Here is an 18,134-nt window from a genome sequence, read left to right as displayed (position 1 = left end):
ACAACTAATTAAAAAAAAAAACAAGCATGTTTAATTCTGACAAACTGATTGACACCATCTACAGAATGCAATAAAATCATGACCATCTTATATCATGATTTGAACATGTGAAAAAGAGCCCACTCCCACAAAACTGGTTAACAAGAGAAAATAGAAATAAATACAACTAACAACTAATGGTTAGTAGCAGTCAATGAAGGAAATTGAAAAACAAAAACAATGAATAGGTTTCGGAACTTGGTAAAAGAATTTTGAAACAGTCAGTGCAGTTATCAGTGTCTGACTGCTATTAAGCATTAGTACTTTCCCAAGTGCAAGCATTAAAGCGACTATTAATGATGGATGTGATTATTAATAACTGGTGGTTAAAAGAAATGAATTTAAAGAATTTAAAATTTCTATAAACATTTTAAACATAAACTCTGGGCCAAACAAGGTTTCTTTTGTTCAATAAAATTTTTATTGCTTTTCAATTATTCTATTTACAAACAACATGGAAATTCTTGGCCTCATGATACAAAGCAGTACTAAACTGTAGTCTAGCAGTGTAGGCATCATCATGGGAACCAGGAAAAGGCCAAGCCTTGTGCTCAAGCCAGTACTTTCCAGTTGAAAATACTATTTTACACATATAGAACACTTATAAAATGCACTTGCATGTAAACACTGTAAAGTCCTGCCATTTTAAATTCTATACTTAAAAAGCTCTAGATACATCAAAAAATAGAGGAAATTTCTAATTGATACTAATATGGCATTTTAAAACTACAAACAGCTCTCTTTATTCAATTTCAAAGCTAATACTCTGCAAATACAATAGAATCTGACATTTCATATACATTCCTGCTTTATATTTTTATATTTTAAAAGAAGCCACCTGTAAATACTATTTTCTTTTGCAAAATAACAAAACAAAAACAAAATTACAGTAAAACATAAAAAATTCTCAAGTGGAAAAGTTATCATTCCCAATGTCCTTGAGCTCTTCCTTCCTTAATCATCCTCTATCACATTCTGCTTCAACAAACTTGGTCCACTTTAACAGTAGTATGATTTTTTTTTAAGACTTATTCAACAGCTTAATTAAAATCTAACAAATTCTGAGGTTTGATAGAGTATTTTGTACTGTTGCCATTATGACTTCGGCAGAGGAGATGAAAGTGAGAAATATCTTCAGTGCAAAGTCAGATCTGTGCCGTTTCATAAAATGAAATCCAGTAGGTATAATGTTCACAGATAAGTTTAAATGACTTAAATAATGGGCTGATTTACCTTCATATAATTAAAATGGTTTCTATGGTCTACCATTTAGGATACAATTTATAAACATTAAAATTGTTACACTAACTTCAATGTGACCACATCTTCCCTGAAATTCTTCAGAATTCTGTAAATTGGGATTGTTTAAATTAAAAACGGCTGTTCCAAGAACAATAACAAAAAATAAATATTTAATGTGGCACAATTTTACCACTTTACAGAGATTCTAGAAATACAGAATTTTAAAGCATTTCTTGATACAGATTAAAATTTTGATTATATGGTATTATTTTATATAAATTAAGTGAAGATTTTCTGTAAAAACATCAGAAAAGTTCTTGGTATTATTTTTTTTGGAGTATATAACCAAAACAAGCTACCAATTCATGATACCAGTACACCTGGGATACATCCTCTGCCAAGTCCCTGGCCTTCTACAGTACACACAGGTTTATCAAGTGTGCAAAACCATTTACAATTCCTTACAATTAAAAGTCAGTCAGCTTGTTACAGGAATCAAATTCAGGTTTGTTTTATTTATAGTTGGGTCTTATTCTTAGTAAAATTGTACTAGTCAAACCTCCACCAATTCAAAACGGCATACTTATAAAGGATAACACAGTTTGACGTGTCCAGGGGCTGAGTTTCTTTGCATTTTATGTAATGCTTATAACTACCTCTAAACCTATACATTGAATTAAAAACAAAAGACGCCCCCCCAAAAAAAACCCCAAATACCCAGTGTACAGTAGTATCACAAAATAATTTGAGTTATTTTAGATATAATCCTTAGACCCAATGACTGACATGTTTATAGTGACACAACAGTGGTGTACAAGTATTGCTATTAAATATTAGTATTTCGGTTTGCTGACATTGCATTTTGAATTAAATCAGTAACAAAACTAATCAACACATACATAATTACAAAACAGCTATACATGGAATGTGTTGACAATTCCCAAATAACATTGTAATTTTCCTTTAATCTGTTCATTAACCACTTCAAGGTTCAGGAATATCATGTATGCCAGTACTGTTTTAAAACACAAGTACAAGGAAAAAAAAACTGAAGCATACATAGAAATAGTGTTCTTACAGTTGAAAAATTATTTTAAAAACATTTTATATCCTACATGAAACGTTTTCTAACAATAAGAATAAAGCTCCAAAATAGCCAAACTATCTATTTTCGTTGAAGAGAAAAATAAAGGTCACACTGTTTTACCAAGAAGGCTTTGTTTTGATGTAAGCAGAAATGTGTGCGTGGTTTTTAAAATTATTACACACTTTATAGAAAATGGCCTCTAGTTATATTCATGGATGGTCAGTTCACTACTGAGATCTTGCTGCATTTCTCTTATGAAATGATTATGTGTAACTTGTATACAAGGCCCTTTAAAGTATAAGAGGTTAAATAAATATTTTTACCATTTATCTTTGGAAAATCATACTATTCTGGTAAGGACAATGGCTCTGTCCAAGTTAGTGGAATACATCACAGAATGGATGGTGACCATGTAAGGCAGGTAGGTCTTCATAAGTTCACAGAAAACAAAGTTGAAGTGTAGGCCCTTGTCCCTGTTTGCCACTGATAAGAAAGACTTCTGACTAACTGAATTGTAAGGCAGCAAATGTGCCCCATTAGAGAAGCCTGAAGAAAATATTTTGTTATTTTGTTTGGGGATCTTATTTTGCAGAGAGAAAACTTCAGAAAAGTAATCCAATGTCAATAAACCGAAAACAACACTTCTCAATCAACTTTACAATTTATGCAAGGGTTCAAGGGTACCTATAGGTGGCAAATTATAATGGTGAAAAGGAGAAAAATGAAGACTTATTCTCCAAAGTTTAGTCAACAGGGATATCCAAATAACTAGATCTATTTTCACTGCAGAACTTCAAAAGTTATTTTACCTTCAGATAATGTATTTTAGCAGCAAATGATAGATGTAAAAGGATCCATTTTAGCAAGAGAATGAAAAAGTAAAAGAAAACTGCTTTTACTGATTCATATAAATCCAACTACCTTACGTAGTAATCTTCACAGTCCTTATTTTGCTGACTTCAGTTAGGTACTTAAAAACTACTTCCTCATGGTTATGCAGTGGCTCGAATATTTTTATTAAAAAAGGAAATGAAAACTAAATCTTCAGTTTTCTCCAGAAGTACTTGGAAGGAATCAAGATCCTTTACCTCTCCATCATTAAAGCACCCATCCATCCATTTTATTTTGCAACACCACACAGATACTTGACTCAATTAAATGTGGATTAAAAAAAAAAAATTGGAGTGTGTGTGTATCAAAATGTTAAAAACTAAGGATGATTCATTTATGTATTGCTGGATATTATAAACCATTTCACATCAGACAGTCCTACATGATTCAGTATGTTTAAAGATGGGAGGAGCCAAAACAACTATAAAAATGTCTTTAAAATTACAAATGTATTTAGATTTGTGGGGAAAGCAGAAGTGCACAGAAAAAAAAAACACCTATAATTACACTTCTCTGGCATGGCGTTGCAAATTTCATGTATACCCAACCCATTTCTTATACACAAGAACTGCATAACTAAACTAACCTCGGTCTGCGGTCACAATCCTTTGGTAAGGATGGACACGCATATCGTGCCTTCGAACTTTAGTAGCCACCGCACCTAGTTAAATTGCAATTACCAAGACAAAGTTAGAAGACATTCATTAAAAAAAAAAAAAAAAGGTAAAACACAAAACATCACAAAAAAAACAACCCAAGAACAAAAACAAAACTACAAAACAACCAAAAAAACCCCCACAACCCAAAAACAAACATTAACAGCAGGTTTATCAAAATGGATGTTCATTTACTACAAAAATTCATTTCAGGAAAGAAAGAAACAAGTTAAGGCACAGTAGTTTTAAAAACTTAATCATAATATGTAGAATATATCTGTGTATACTAATATTGCATTCATTTCAAACATTCTGGCCTTAACCTGTTTTATCCATTCACTTATGATTCCCAAATTACAGTATTTCATGAAATCTATTAGACCCAAGCATATTTAAGCTTTACTAGTCACATATTCACTGAAGTGCCTTTCTTGGAGCAGGACTAATTAAATAATGCCATATTTAATACTGACAATTATTTGCTAACCTTAAGACCACTTCCAGTTACTACCACTTAGAAAAGTTTAAAAGCAATTCTTAAAGCCTACAGATTGTGGTTTTAAACTTCTGAGTCAATAAGTATGAACTGCAATGAATTAGGTGATTAGTAAAGCAAACAGTATAGAACACTTAGCAGTCAGTTTACTACTATACACTCCTTTATAAATTACAGCTACTTTTTCATAGTACAGACTAAACCAAATTAATTAGCATGATTTTATTTTATATCTATGTGCAAAAAGTGCAAGTAAGTCACTGACTGCTAGGCTAAGCTTTTTTTTTTTCCTCCAAGGCTGCTGAAACTAAGCATTTGTTAAATTCAGATCTGATGAGGGTTCAGTTAAGACCGTTCTTGAATTTCTTAGCCTTTCGTTGGGAAAGCCATACCTAAAGATAAAAGGAAGGGAATTAAAAATTAGTCATCAATGAAGATCTGATGTGATGCTACTACCAATCTCCTCACTACCACCAACACACATGTCTGCATCTGTTTTGAAGGGCACTGCTTACTTTTAAAGTATTTTAATGTGAAAATTGATATACATGCATGTTATCTGTGTGCATATGGGTTAAAACTGAGCAGTATTTTTAAAAGTTTACTGTTTCTCTCCAATAAGTTTTACTGCTTAGATGGCAAAGTATGATCGAAAACAAGTAATTTCAAATTAACTTATATTTAAGTTTTCATTTAATGTTTTTATTGAATCCTTACTCTTATTTACTGGATGTACGCCAATCAGGTGAGAACACCTTTTAACAAAGTAAACAATTGGTTTAAGTTTTGCTTACAATGAAAACAACCAAAACAACCAACCCCAAACTCCTATCCCCGCCCCCAAATAACCTTTCCAAAAGAACACTGTGCAATTTGCTCTAAATTCAGACACAGTATTTACTACACTGTTCTTTGCTATTTCTAAGCAGTAAAATGTTTTGTTATAATTTCTTTACTTTAGATGACCTAGTCACATGAAAGTAAATTCTACATGAACTAATCATGTCTATCTTTCTTAACTGCTAGGACAAAGTGGGTGTCTAAGAGCTACACTCCTGCAGGAAAGCCCACATGAGCAAAGATTTTTTTTTTTTTAATTAACAGATGCTGTGGGTGCCAGCAGAGAGGAGTTCTGGGTAGAAAAGAACATGCATGGGATTACAGGACAAGATATTAATAAAAGAAAACTTTAAAAGGGTTAAATGTTATAGGTTATTTTAAAAATGCTTCAAGAAATGTGCAGTAGAAATAAGCCTCTTATGAACAGTGCTGTGGTGTGATTCTGAGCAGTTATTTTATACAATAATTTAGTAATGAATTGAAAACATACATACAATAAAAAAAATTTCTGAAATAAAAGGCACATTTGTGCACGTACACACAGATAACATACAGAGCATCTTGTCTTCACATATTTAGCAATAAATTTGTCTTAACAAGCTAATGACTGAATCTGAGTTTTCAGTGATCATTAGAGACTTTCAGAATTTTGTTATCAATACTAATGCTGAAAAAAATTTTTTAAGATCAGTTTCCTGTAAATCAACAGCAGGCATGCAGCACCATGGTCATATACAATTCAAAAAGGAAAAGGGAAAAAAAAACACAATGAAATATTATTCAGATTCTGTTTGGTAAAACAAAAGGGTTGCATTCAAAGAGTTTGTTCCACATTGACTGGTCGTGCTATAACAGCTGCTGTATTCTAGTCCTTCATCCAGCAAGTCAATGGGCTGAAATATCAGGCATGACTGGCATTTCAATCCACTCTATAAAAAAAAGGTATCAGTAATGTCTCTGAGCACATCACTTTTTGTTTCACGTCTTGCAGTTTTTAACCAAGTGTAATTAATACAATTTTTATTTTTGTTTAGAAGTGTCATTCAGGGGTTACGGACATAGCTTTTACTCAGTTCTATATAGTACTACAGCAATTAAAAGTAGCATTTACTTTTCAGTGTTGGCAAGGACTTCATACAAAAAAAAAAAAGAGAAATCTATGGATCTTTTAGAAGAACAGAATTTCTGATAATTATCCGATCATTCTTCTTTAAAATGTTAAAAAATAAATTTAAGATAAAATATATTACAAAAGATTTTCATTTTATAAATGGTTTACAAAACTACATAAAAATTTCCAAAGGAAATGATATGTAATGTAACAAACTTTAAGGAAAAAAATAGCAATTCTAAAATTTGTTCAAAATGCATATGATGTGATCAGTTTAAATCAAATATAGAGAGCAATTTTGAAAAATTATACTATAATTATCCAAAAAGCAGAACTTAAATTGGATAGAGCTGAAAACACAGTAAATGCTCTTTTGAAATGGAAGCTTTTAATGAAATCTTCATTTAACCTGTTATTAATATTTTCAAAGTTACACGTTGGGAAATAATGGAATATAATCTTTTGTAAAATGATCCAGAGCTAAGCTAATCAATTCAGGAGAGAAACTTACCTAATACACCACTAGGTTCAATAGGATACTCAAGGATTGACGTAGCTGGTGCCAGTGTGTAAGGGTACTCGTAGGGTGTGTAAATTAAACCAGCCTCAGGTCCTGGAGGAACTATTGCAGCAGTTGGATGAGGAGTTCCGTTTGGCATGACAGCGGTCTGTATTTGTCTGATCAAAGGCATTATGGTAGGGCCAGCTGGCGTAGGAGTACGCAGGGCAGCTGGTGGGAGAACAGGCGCAGGCCCAGTAATAATCCTTGGAGCCTGGGCTGTTGCTGCAAGAGAAAAGGCAAGGGCTGCTACAGTAAGCAAAGAAATTTAGAAGGAAGTATAGAGACAGCAGTACAAAATATGGAAAGAATGAAGGGGAATGGGGAAAAGAAAGGAAAAAAGCAGGAAGGAAGAAAAATAAAAGGAAATCATTAGTACATGCGCTGATCACACAAAGTGCCAAAGCACACCAATCAAATGCACAAATAGCTTACCCTTTCCCAGTGAGATTAAGAGTAAACATGCAAAAATAAAAAAGCCATCAAAAAAAGTAAGCTAGACTAACAGGTTATAGAGCACAAAAGCTTCTTTTTAGTTCACATATTTTTAATTTACCTATGTTTTTAAAGACTTCATGAGACTAAGATGCATGCAGGAGGGCAAAAGGAAACACTATTACATATCTATAATGTGAAAAATATCTTGTAATTAAGAACTTATAGAAATACAGTTATGTGTAAGTATTTTTAAATATCAGCCTAGGATTCAACTTGGAGAAAGACTGGCTTTCTTCAGGCTGAAGTAAGCCAAGCTCTCAGTAGATAGAATTTCTAGCAGTTGCAATAGCTGACTACTTCTTTGGAGAAGTAATCTAAAATATATCCTTATTGTACTTCTATTAATATTATTCTAACCCTTTCAGAGGTAAATTCAAGTAAATTTTTCTGTAAACCACAGTTACTTTCAGACTACATTATACTCGTTTAATAGATTTTTTTAGCTCTTTTGTTTTGTCATATGAAACCATAAAACTCCTATTTGTGTATATACTTAGCCTATATACCACATACCATCACTATGAAATTCGATGATCATTTTCAAATGAAAATTAAATATTCTTATAACATGCTCAAAGACATAAAAAGGAAAATGTGAATGAAAAGGTATCACACCACTCATCTCTGTGAGCTCTTACATGAAATAGCCAAAAAAAAGATTGAACAGAAAACATGCAAGCAAGATGACAGGAAAGAATTTAACATATAGATAGCATCATTTAGACAAAATTTATTATCTATGAAGTTGGAAATACATTACGTGTGCATATACATGTATGTGTGCATATGTGTATGCATGGTTTATAAATTAAAGTCAAATTGGTACTTATTTATGAAGTAGGAATTCAAGTTTAGAGCTTGAACTTACGAGGAAAGCAACAAAAATATATTCGAAAACACCATAACTGAAGGCATGTTGGCATAATAATGCAAATAGAATGTCCTTAATTTGTGAAAGGATTAAAAATAGTAGTGTTGACTCTATACCAAGTGCACAATTACTTCAATAGATCGTTATGTTCATATGTACTCCTGCTAAAAGGAGAAAGGTTTGTTGACAAAAACAGCAGAAACAGCTATTATACTGGGCTAGTCTAATCCTTACGTGATTTAATGTTGGCATCTCTGTAGGTGCCATTCAGAATTGCAAGTTCCATCAGCTGCATCTTCTTAAGGCTGTCTTCTCCTTCTGCCTACATAGGTGAAAAATAAAAAAAGCATTTATTATTTAAAAATAGAGCATTTAGTTCATTAGAATAATTTGTGAATACACTTTTGACAGATAAACATTGATTGTCAATAAAGATATGCTGTGTTCTACTGGATACCAGGGGTTTAGAACAAATGCGTACTAATACAAAAGAAGTAGATCCTCTACACTACAGCAAAGTTCAATTTCTTAATGTTCTTTTTTAAAGATTTACTTTGATGAGATAAATGACAACATTAAACTCACATACAGTGTTATTTTCTTTGGCATCATTTTAGTCTATATGTACAAAGGCAAATATTATCAAGAGACTCAGAAAAAGAATGATCAATTCCAACCTATAGAAAGAAATTAAAATGTTGTGATAAACATTTTTTGCTTTCATTTGCTTAATAAAAAGGCCCAGTTGAATGTCTATAAATATCAGAAATCAAAATTCAATTTGCTTATCAAAGGCTTCAAGTTTACCCAAATAAAAGAGAAATATTTAATTTTTGGTTTCACTGAAATACTCCTCCCCACCCCCAATCATTTGTTAAATGCATCATCATTCTTTTCTTTCCTGTTGCTGCATTCCTCTTGCATCTGCCCTGCCACCACCTTAGTTCATTACCTCTTCTGAGAACTACTAAAATAGCTTTTGTAATGGATGTTCCAGACCCAAGTCTCTCTCCCTTCTAATCTATTTCCCATAGCACTACCAGAATAATTTTTCTAAAACAAAGACCTGTTTCTCTTACTATTCTGCTTTAAAACACTCGAGGAATCCACACTACCTTCCAAATAAAACCAAGAATTCAAAATCCTTCATACCCTCAACCCAACTTAGCTTTCCAGACTTTCTACCCATTTATACTCTTACTATAGGCCAATCGAGTTAGACTACTTGAGGCACCCAAAACACATGTCAATGTCCTTTTTGCATATTATTCCCTGTTCCCCTCAGCAGCAAGTCATAATGAGACTTATATATAGACTTAGACCTAGAAGGAACTTTAGATCATGGAATCCAAACTACTCACACTTTATGGATGAGCACAAAGGCCAGAGGTGACATGACTTGGTTAAGGTCACAAAATTTCTGTGGTTGTGGTGTTTTTAACCTTTCTTATACCACAAGGTATACTGAATTCTATTTCCCCTCTCCCTTCCTCCCCCCACTAGATTATTCTTAGGTCAGAGATTATGTCAATAATCTTTACATTTCCTAAAATACCCATTTTACACATAGTAGAATACTTATTGAATAATACTTATATAATAATAATGAGTAGCATTCATTTATTTAGCACTTTAAAGCTTTGCAAAACACTACTTACATTATTTCATGTGATCTCACAACAATCTTGGGAAGGAAGTGCTATTATTATCTTCATTTTTGCAAATGAGAAAAGTGAAGCAAACAGAGTTGCTAAATAAATTGCCCAGTGTCACAAAGCTAGGTAATGCTTTAGGCAGGACTTGAACTCAAGTCCTTCTTGCCTCCAAATTTTACTTAATAATTCTTGAGTATTTATAGACTCAATGACATGAAAGTTTAGGAAAAATCCTAATTATATAATGAAAGATTATACTTTTTGAGCCTCCAAAATTTCAAGCAAATCTTAAAACTATATGCCATAATGGCTAATCAATCCAGGTTCAGGGACCTAATTGAACAAGTCAAACTCAAGAAGTAGATTCAAGGTGAATGTTCCCTCTCTCATCTGTCGTGAAGGCTGTTCTCTATTTCTCCTTAAAGATGGGATGCAATAAGGCACCAAGTAGAAATACTTGGGAGTATAATCTAGCTATCCCCTAATACCAAGGACTCATTATCTGTAGAGTATAATTTGAAGCAACAAAATATAAAAACATATTAAAAAATATTATTTGTTCTTCTTAATTCAGGTAAGGGATTGAAGAGAACCAGAGAGAATATATATACCAGACCTTTCTTGTGCATGAATACTATTGGAAAATAAAATCCATTATATGTCATATTAAAATTATCCACTACTTTTATCTGGTAGGCTAGAAGAAGGGACAAAAAGTGAGAAAAGACTGTCATAAACATAATGTTCAGTGTATGTTTTACCAACTAATTCTAACAAAGGTTCTATAGGGTTCGTGATATCTAGGCTGGTTTTCTATTTTCTGTTGGAATGCTTTACTGTTATTTAAAAAATCAACTGGGTCTTTTTTCCTACAACAGTACTCTGTTGTCTATTCTCAAGAATTCAATCTTATCATAGAATCTTTATTAGATAAAAAAAGCACCTTTCACTTAACTTGATGAGGTTATGCCTCAAGTTAACATGGGATTAGTCTCCATTAATGTACAATATTTAAAAGCTTTGTTGTAGAAACAGTAAAAAAAAACAAAAAACAAAAAACAAAAAAAAAAAACCAAAACAAAACAAAAAAACCCACTACTTTTAAAAAATGCTTTAATAAGTTAAGTGAAATGTTATTACCTGCTTCATTATAATGAAACCACTGTAAAAATAAATCTAATCCAAATCTCTCAATCCACTAAATTTACATGACAGCCCTACTCTAACTCAGCTTCTCACATATATGTTCATATCTTTTACCTTGGTATCAACTTCACTTCCTTGTTCTATAATCAAAATTTTTTTTTGTTATTTCTCTCTTTTCCTGTGTCTTTTGATGTTTAACACTGATCTTCATCCTCATAGTAGCCCGCCTCAATTCCTTCTATCCTTTAGTTCTTTTCCAGGTCATAACTTCTACGCTCCCTATACTTTTAACTCTTTCCAATCTCAACCCATTGGTGAATCACTCCAACTTGACAATCATCCTCCTCCACCCTTTCTTTATCCTGTTGTTAAACAAGTCATGCTAACCCCACCTTGGATTACTTCTAACCAATTACCTTCTATTCATGTGTGGCTAAATGGACCAAGAGGGAATCAAGGAATTATACTGTATGGGATCACTACAAATTTATTTTTATCTAATCTCAACTAGATCCTCACTGTTTCAAAAGTCAAATATTTGATTTCTCCCAAAATCAGCAAAAGTTAAAAGACTGTTTCAAACTTGTTAGGGGTCCTTGTCAAAGGTCCCCTTCCCAACCATCTTCTTAACTAAAGATTTCACTTCATACTTCAATGGAAAAAAAAATGAGGCTATTTGCTGCAAGTCTCCTCTGATTTTCCTCATATCATTCACCTGCTTTCTCCCACTATCTCCTTCATTCAGATAAAGAGTTGCATTGCTCTTATTATTAAAGTCAATCCCTCTACATGTAACAAATTCTATCACCAACTTATCAAGAAGATTGCCCCCACTATCATCTTTTCTCTCTCTCTCCCTTTCTTTTGGCACCTCTCTATATATACTCTTATCTCCCTATTCTTGAAAACAAAAAAACCCCACATAATTAGATCCTACCATTGCTGTTAACTATCATCTTGTATCTCTCCTGCCCTTCATGAATTCTCTTCCTGACATAACAGCAAATATTTATGGTAGCACTTATCAGGTGCTAGGTGTTGTGCTAAGCACTTTACAATTATCATCTCATTTGATACTCTCACAATAACCCTGGGAAGCAGGTGCTACTATTACCCCCATTTTACAGTTGAGGAAACTGAGCTAACAGGTGTTAAGTGACTTGTTGAGGGCCACCTGCCTAGTAAGTGTCTGAGGCTAGAGATCTTCCTCACTCCAGGACCTAGATTCTTATCCACCAAACCCCATAGCTGCCCCATTGAAAGCCATGTATACTCAGTACCTTTGTTTATTCTCACTCTTTTCTAGCACTCTGAAATCTGGCTTCAAATGATGTCAATTTAGTTGAAACTTTCTCCAAAGGTAGTATTGATCTTTTAATTGCCACAGCTAATGGCATTTTCTCAAATTTGATTGTCCTGGCTCTCTCTGCAACATCTCATTCTGCTAATCACGCTGGATACTCTTTCCTCTGTAGGTTTTAGTGACACTATTTTCTTCCATTCTACTGTGATTTGTCTGATACTCTTTTACTGATCTTCCTTTAGTTCATATCTGCTAATCATATATGTCCTCCAAAGCTCTATCTCTGGACCCTCCATTCTCTCTGAATCATCTCACTTAATCTTACTGGCTCCCAGGAGGATAATTACTATCTCCATTCAGAAGATTTTTCACATAGGGATACAAACACAGACACACACAGAGACACACACAGACACAGACACAGACACACACACACACACACACCCTCTTTTCAGCTACAGCCACACATCACTATCTGCCTCAAAGATATCTAGAATTAGAGGTCTCACTGATACCTCAAAACGTGTGTGTGTGGGGGTATCTTTAATTGAAGTCATTATATTATAACAACCCTCAATACTCCTCACTTCTGAACTTCGTTACCTTTCAGAACTGCAACCTTGGTGTCATCCTTGACTCCTCAGTTTTACTCTTATTAATCTTTTGCCAAATTTTGTTGTTTCTACCTTCAAAAAGGTCTCTCATAGCCAAAACCCTAGTTCAGGGTCCTATCACCTCTTTCCCAGACTATCACAATAGCATTCAAACTGATCTCCATGCCTCAAATCTCTCTCTACTTCAAAACTCCACTTAGCTGGATATTTCTAAAGCATAAGTCAGACCATTTCACATTCATTGCTCAAGGAGCTCCAGGGGACCTCTATTACCTATAGGATAAATATAACCCCAATGTCCCATTTGAGATACAAGGCTCTTTATAAATTGGCCCCATCTATTCTTTTCAAAATATACTCTCCCTCTCATCCAGCAATACTGGCTTGCTGGCCGCTCCTCAAACATGACATTCTATCTACTCTTTCTTACTGCTAACAAAATGTTTCATTATATATATATATATATATATGTATATATATATATATATATATATATATACACACACACACATATATATACATATATTTTATTATATGTATATATATATACATATATATACACTAATACAATTTTGGTCTGAAAGGTGAAAGACTTGAAGTGTTTAAAAGTAAGGACATGGTTATGAGATTTTAAAAAAGGTTTTTTCTTTAATGCAACAATAAGTTCTCTAAGGAATAAATATAAATCTTATATAGACTCTGCACAGAATGTTATTATTAGAAACACTAAATATCAAAAGAAGTTAATGATTTAGAAATTGCAATTAAGTATATTTTTTAAAATGTTAATTAATGTGAACTTAGGGTTATAAGTATCTCAGACACTGAAATGTGAAATTTTTATTTTGCATTCTCCTGCCCTTTCTGTATGCTACCCCACCTCCAAAATTAAATTTCTCTGAAACATAAGAATTTTATTTCCCAGATGGCAACGTTTATTATACAAAATAATTACTTCTAGCCCTAAGAAACTGTCTTTTTCAATGGTGTCCATTATCAGTATTATTTGACAACGTGCAACTCAATTTACACTAAAGTGTCAGTTCTTTCAAATCTTGAAAGAGAACATTTTTGAGCAATCTGACAAATAATATATGTTTTATTTTAAAAATCATAATATAGTGAAATAGACTTTAGTCCTTTTATTTTATTTGACCTGTCTTCTCTTCATCAGAATTAACAATGAAACAATGAAGCCTAATGCATTCTAGCCCAGCTCTCTCTGGGCATTCCTGTAGGCACTTTGTTGATGTTGCAACAGAAATACCAAAGTAATCTCTGAAGAGACCCTACCTGCATCACACTGGCAATAAAAGCCCACTCATTTGCAAGATCACAGGTAGCTTTAAATAAATATCAATAAGGTCTCTTAAAGACAGATTTTGCAATGTTTAGTAAAAGCCTGGACTGTTTTATCTTGTATATTCTTATAGATTCACATACGTCTAATGCAAACTGTAAGATGCAGATTAATAAGACACTTTAAATTATACCGTTGCTTTGGAAACCTGATTCCTCATACAGAAACTTATAAGACAACTGAATGAATACGAAAGGTTAAAATAATATGCAAGGGATTTCCCTATCAGTTTTATCATAAGAAAATTAGGAACCAATTTCAGAAATGTTATTGGCAGAATCTGAATGAACAAGCAGATACAAAAGAAAAAAGATGAGAAATACTTGGGGGACAATGTTTCCTCATAAAGTATAAACATTCTCAATAATAGGTCTAGTTAGAACTTGCTTTTATGTAGTTTATGTTCACAAAAAGTTGCACTTAAATGGAAAATATCTTATGTTAATCTAATGTATTGTCTAAGAGTAAGGTACCCCTGAATTCAGCACCTATAACATAAGAAATCATTTTTCATCTTAATTTCTTCTGGCTATGATCAAATGACTTCTAGGAAATTCCAATCTTATTCTAACACTAGTATTAAAGGAACCCTATAAAAAACATTTTCTCACAATTCTGTTGTTGTTTAGTCATTTTTCAGTCATGACCATCTCTTTGTGACCCCTTTTGGAGTTTTCTTGGCAAAAATATTGCAGTGATTTGCCATCTCCTTCTCCAGCTCATTTTACAGATGAGGAAACTGAGACAGAGGTTAAGTTGACTTGTCCAGTGTAATACTACCAGTAAATTTCTGAGCTGGAGTTGAACTCAAGAAGAGGAACCTTCCAAGCCTGGTACTCTATCCACTATGCCACTTTACTGCACCTTTTATATTAAAATTTGTTTCGCTGGGCACACAGTGATTAGTGGTAAAGATGATGATATAAATATACAGTTTAAACTGTACAACTAATGCTGTTTAAAAATAAGAGAGAGCAATCAAGTTTTCTACTAAGAAATTATGGGTTATATATATTCCTCTACCAATTCATGAGATTTGGGTGGTAGGAATACAGAGTAAAAACTGGTTGCAGATGATTAAACATAGTTAGAAGGAATGAACTATTTATTCACTGAATATATGCAAGGACCAATAATCACAATACTATATGTTTACTTTTGACTAAACCCAAAATGAAAACAACTCAATCTTTCAACTCAGTAATAGTTCTCAGTATAAAGTATGAAACTGGTAGAAGCACAAAACAAAATAAAAATGGCAATGTTCAGTAAGTAGTCTTAAAGTGATATATTTTTTTCTATAAATGACAAAAAAGTGGTTAATAAGCCCAAATCTCACATGTATAGGTGTTGAATCAAGGAGTAGAAATGGCATTTAAAAAAAAAATAACAAGTTGACTAGACCAAGTATACAAACACAAAAAAGAGGTCTATGCTAGCTAAAGGCAATACAATTTAGCAATATGTAAGATCAATCCTAAAGGAACACATGGAACACTTAGTAATTCTGTCTAACAGGAAGATCAGAATGAATAATGATAACAGATAAATCAGGATTAAATTTTAATATACATAAATACGTATACAAATAGAAAATAATTCTAGAAGGGAGGTGAGCTCATGAACTCCTTCGCTGGATATGTGATAATATCTAAATTCATAACAATTCTTCAAACTGTTTAGATCATGATTTGTTTTATTCATCTATACAGCTTTAGTTCCTGAATGTGCCAGGGTCAGGTTCTACCTCTTACTGTGTTTTAGTGACACGGGGAGAGGAGTGGCTGGTTGTACATTTTCTTGGACTTGGTCACTCTAGTTCCTGTGCTAAACAATACCTCCTGGGCTTAGTCCTTCTTCTTCCCAAGTGGATCTTTGAGATTAAAAGTGGATATCTTTAGGGGTCCTCATGAAACTAAAAGTCAGTGCTAGGGACTTGGGAGTCTAGGTATGTCTGGGTCTGAGCAATGCATGTGTATTAATTGCTGTTGCTTATGGTGGGCTTTCAAGTCCCTTGCTGTGGGTTTCCAGCAATCTTGGAAATTTCTGACCACCCTGGGCCTTTCTCTGGGGATGCCTGACGCCTCCAGCCAGACCCCTGCAAGGTCCATATTCAAATTTAAAAATTCCCAGAGAGTGTCTACCTAGATGTTTTGTGAAGTTCTATGGAGGAAAAAGTAATTTACTGCATTTTTTCAATGACTTTCTTAATCATTGTTGGGTCTGTTAGGAATGTCAGGTTTTTGTTGGATTAGTATGTATATTAGAATTGCTTCTGTGTAGCCAGCCTACTTGACCCAAATACTAAGTTTTTCAAATTCATGAAAAAAATATAATTCAATTTAGAAATTTTCATTATATATTTCCCTTGAAAGTACCTCTCCTATGACATACTATAGTATTTAAGTGAGGCATGCAAATATTTCAGAGTTTAATAAACAATAACTATGAGACATAGTTAATGGTGGTAGACTATAATTTTTTTTATAACAACGGAGTTTTAATATTTTGAAGGTTAAAATAAATGTAGGTTCACAGGAACTAAAAACAAAAATATTAATTATTTAGTACATACAACAACTTCATTTCACAGATTGTCAAAATAAATATCTTTTTTCAAGATCTCTTAGCACACAAGAAAAAATATTTTAACAACCATACAAACATTATAAAGTTGAAATATGTATAATATATTAATTGCTGAAGCTATGACAACTAAAATTAAAAAAAACCTAAAAAGTCTCTGGTGAAAGATATATTACTTTTTGGTAACAATTTTGGTAATAATTTTTCTTTTTGGTAACAATTCTGGTAACAATTAGAAACTAAGGGGGGAACTGAGCAACTGATCTGAATCTCATGGGCACGGTCCTGGAGTGAGGAGGGGCACTACAACTCTCCTCCTGGCAAAGGTTTCAGAAGTCAAGTAACTGGCTGGGAAAATGCCCAAAAAAGAGAAAAAAAAAATAAGACCATAAAAGATTACTATCTTGGTGAACAGGTATTTCCTTCCATCCTTTCGGATGAGGAAGAACAATGCATACTGTCAGAGGAAGTCAAGGCTTCTGCCTCCAGTACCTCCAAAATGAATATGCAATGGGCTCAGGCCATGGAAGAGCTTGAAAAGCGAGTCAACAGCCTGCTAAAGGAGACCCAAAAAAATGCTGAAGAAAGAAACACCTTTAAGAATAGGCTAACTCAATTAGAAAAAGAGATCCAAAAAGCCAACGAGGAGAAGAAGGCTTTAAAAAGCAGAATCAGTCAAATGGAAAAGGAGGTTCAAAAGCTCACTGAAGCAAATAGTTCTTTAAAAATGAGAGTGGAGCTGAGGGAAGCTAATGACCATATGATAAACCAATAAGTTACAGAACAAAACCAAAAGAATGAAAAAATAGAAGATAGTGTGGAATATCTCATTGGAAAAACAACAGACTTGGAAAATAGTTTCAGGAGAGACAATTTAAAAATTATTGGGGCTACCTGAAAGCCATGATCAAAAAAGAGCCTAGACATTATCTTTCTTGAAATTATCAAGGAAAACTGCCCTGATATTGTAGAACAAGAAGGCAAAATATATATTGAAAGAATCCACCAATCACCTCCTGAAAGAGACTCGAAAAAAGAAACCCCTATTATGGACAAATTTGAGAGTTCCCAGGGCAAGGAGAAAATATTGCAAGCAGCTAGAAAGAAATAATTCAAGTATTGTGGAAATACAATCAGGATAACACAGGATCTAGCAGCTTCTACATTAAGGGACCAAAGG

At 33.2% G+C, this 18,134-nt stretch overlaps 1 protein-coding gene across 11 annotated transcripts in view; it reads right to left on the bottom strand.

Moving 5' to 3' along the window:
- The window catches only part of QKI (QKI, KH domain containing RNA binding), a 211,124-nt gene that overhangs the window by 27,843 nt on the left and 165,147 nt on the right, over positions 1-18,134 (bottom strand). For 4 of the 11 annotated variants that reach the window (XM_072637721.1, XM_072637722.1, XM_072637712.1 and 1 more), the window contains 3 exons: positions 8,525-8,612; positions 6,874-7,170; positions 3,846-3,920 (listed from right to left, as the gene is read on the bottom strand). In XM_072637721.1, the coding sequence (XP_072493822.1) occupies positions 3,846-3,920; positions 6,874-7,170; positions 8,525-8,612 (460 nt within the window). The other 7 variants (XM_072637713.1, XM_072637714.1, XM_072637716.1 and 4 more) reach the window with 5 other exon arrangements.

The sequence above is a fragment of the Notamacropus eugenii genome, chromosome 2 (assembly GCF_028372415.1).
Source record: "Notamacropus eugenii isolate mMacEug1 chromosome 2, mMacEug1.pri_v2, whole genome shotgun sequence".
In the NCBI taxonomy this organism is placed as follows: Eukaryota; Metazoa; Chordata; class Mammalia; order Diprotodontia; family Macropodidae; genus Notamacropus; species Notamacropus eugenii.
The sequence above is the reverse complement of the archived record's forward strand: the minus strand, read 5'-3'. Positions and strand labels throughout refer to the sequence as shown.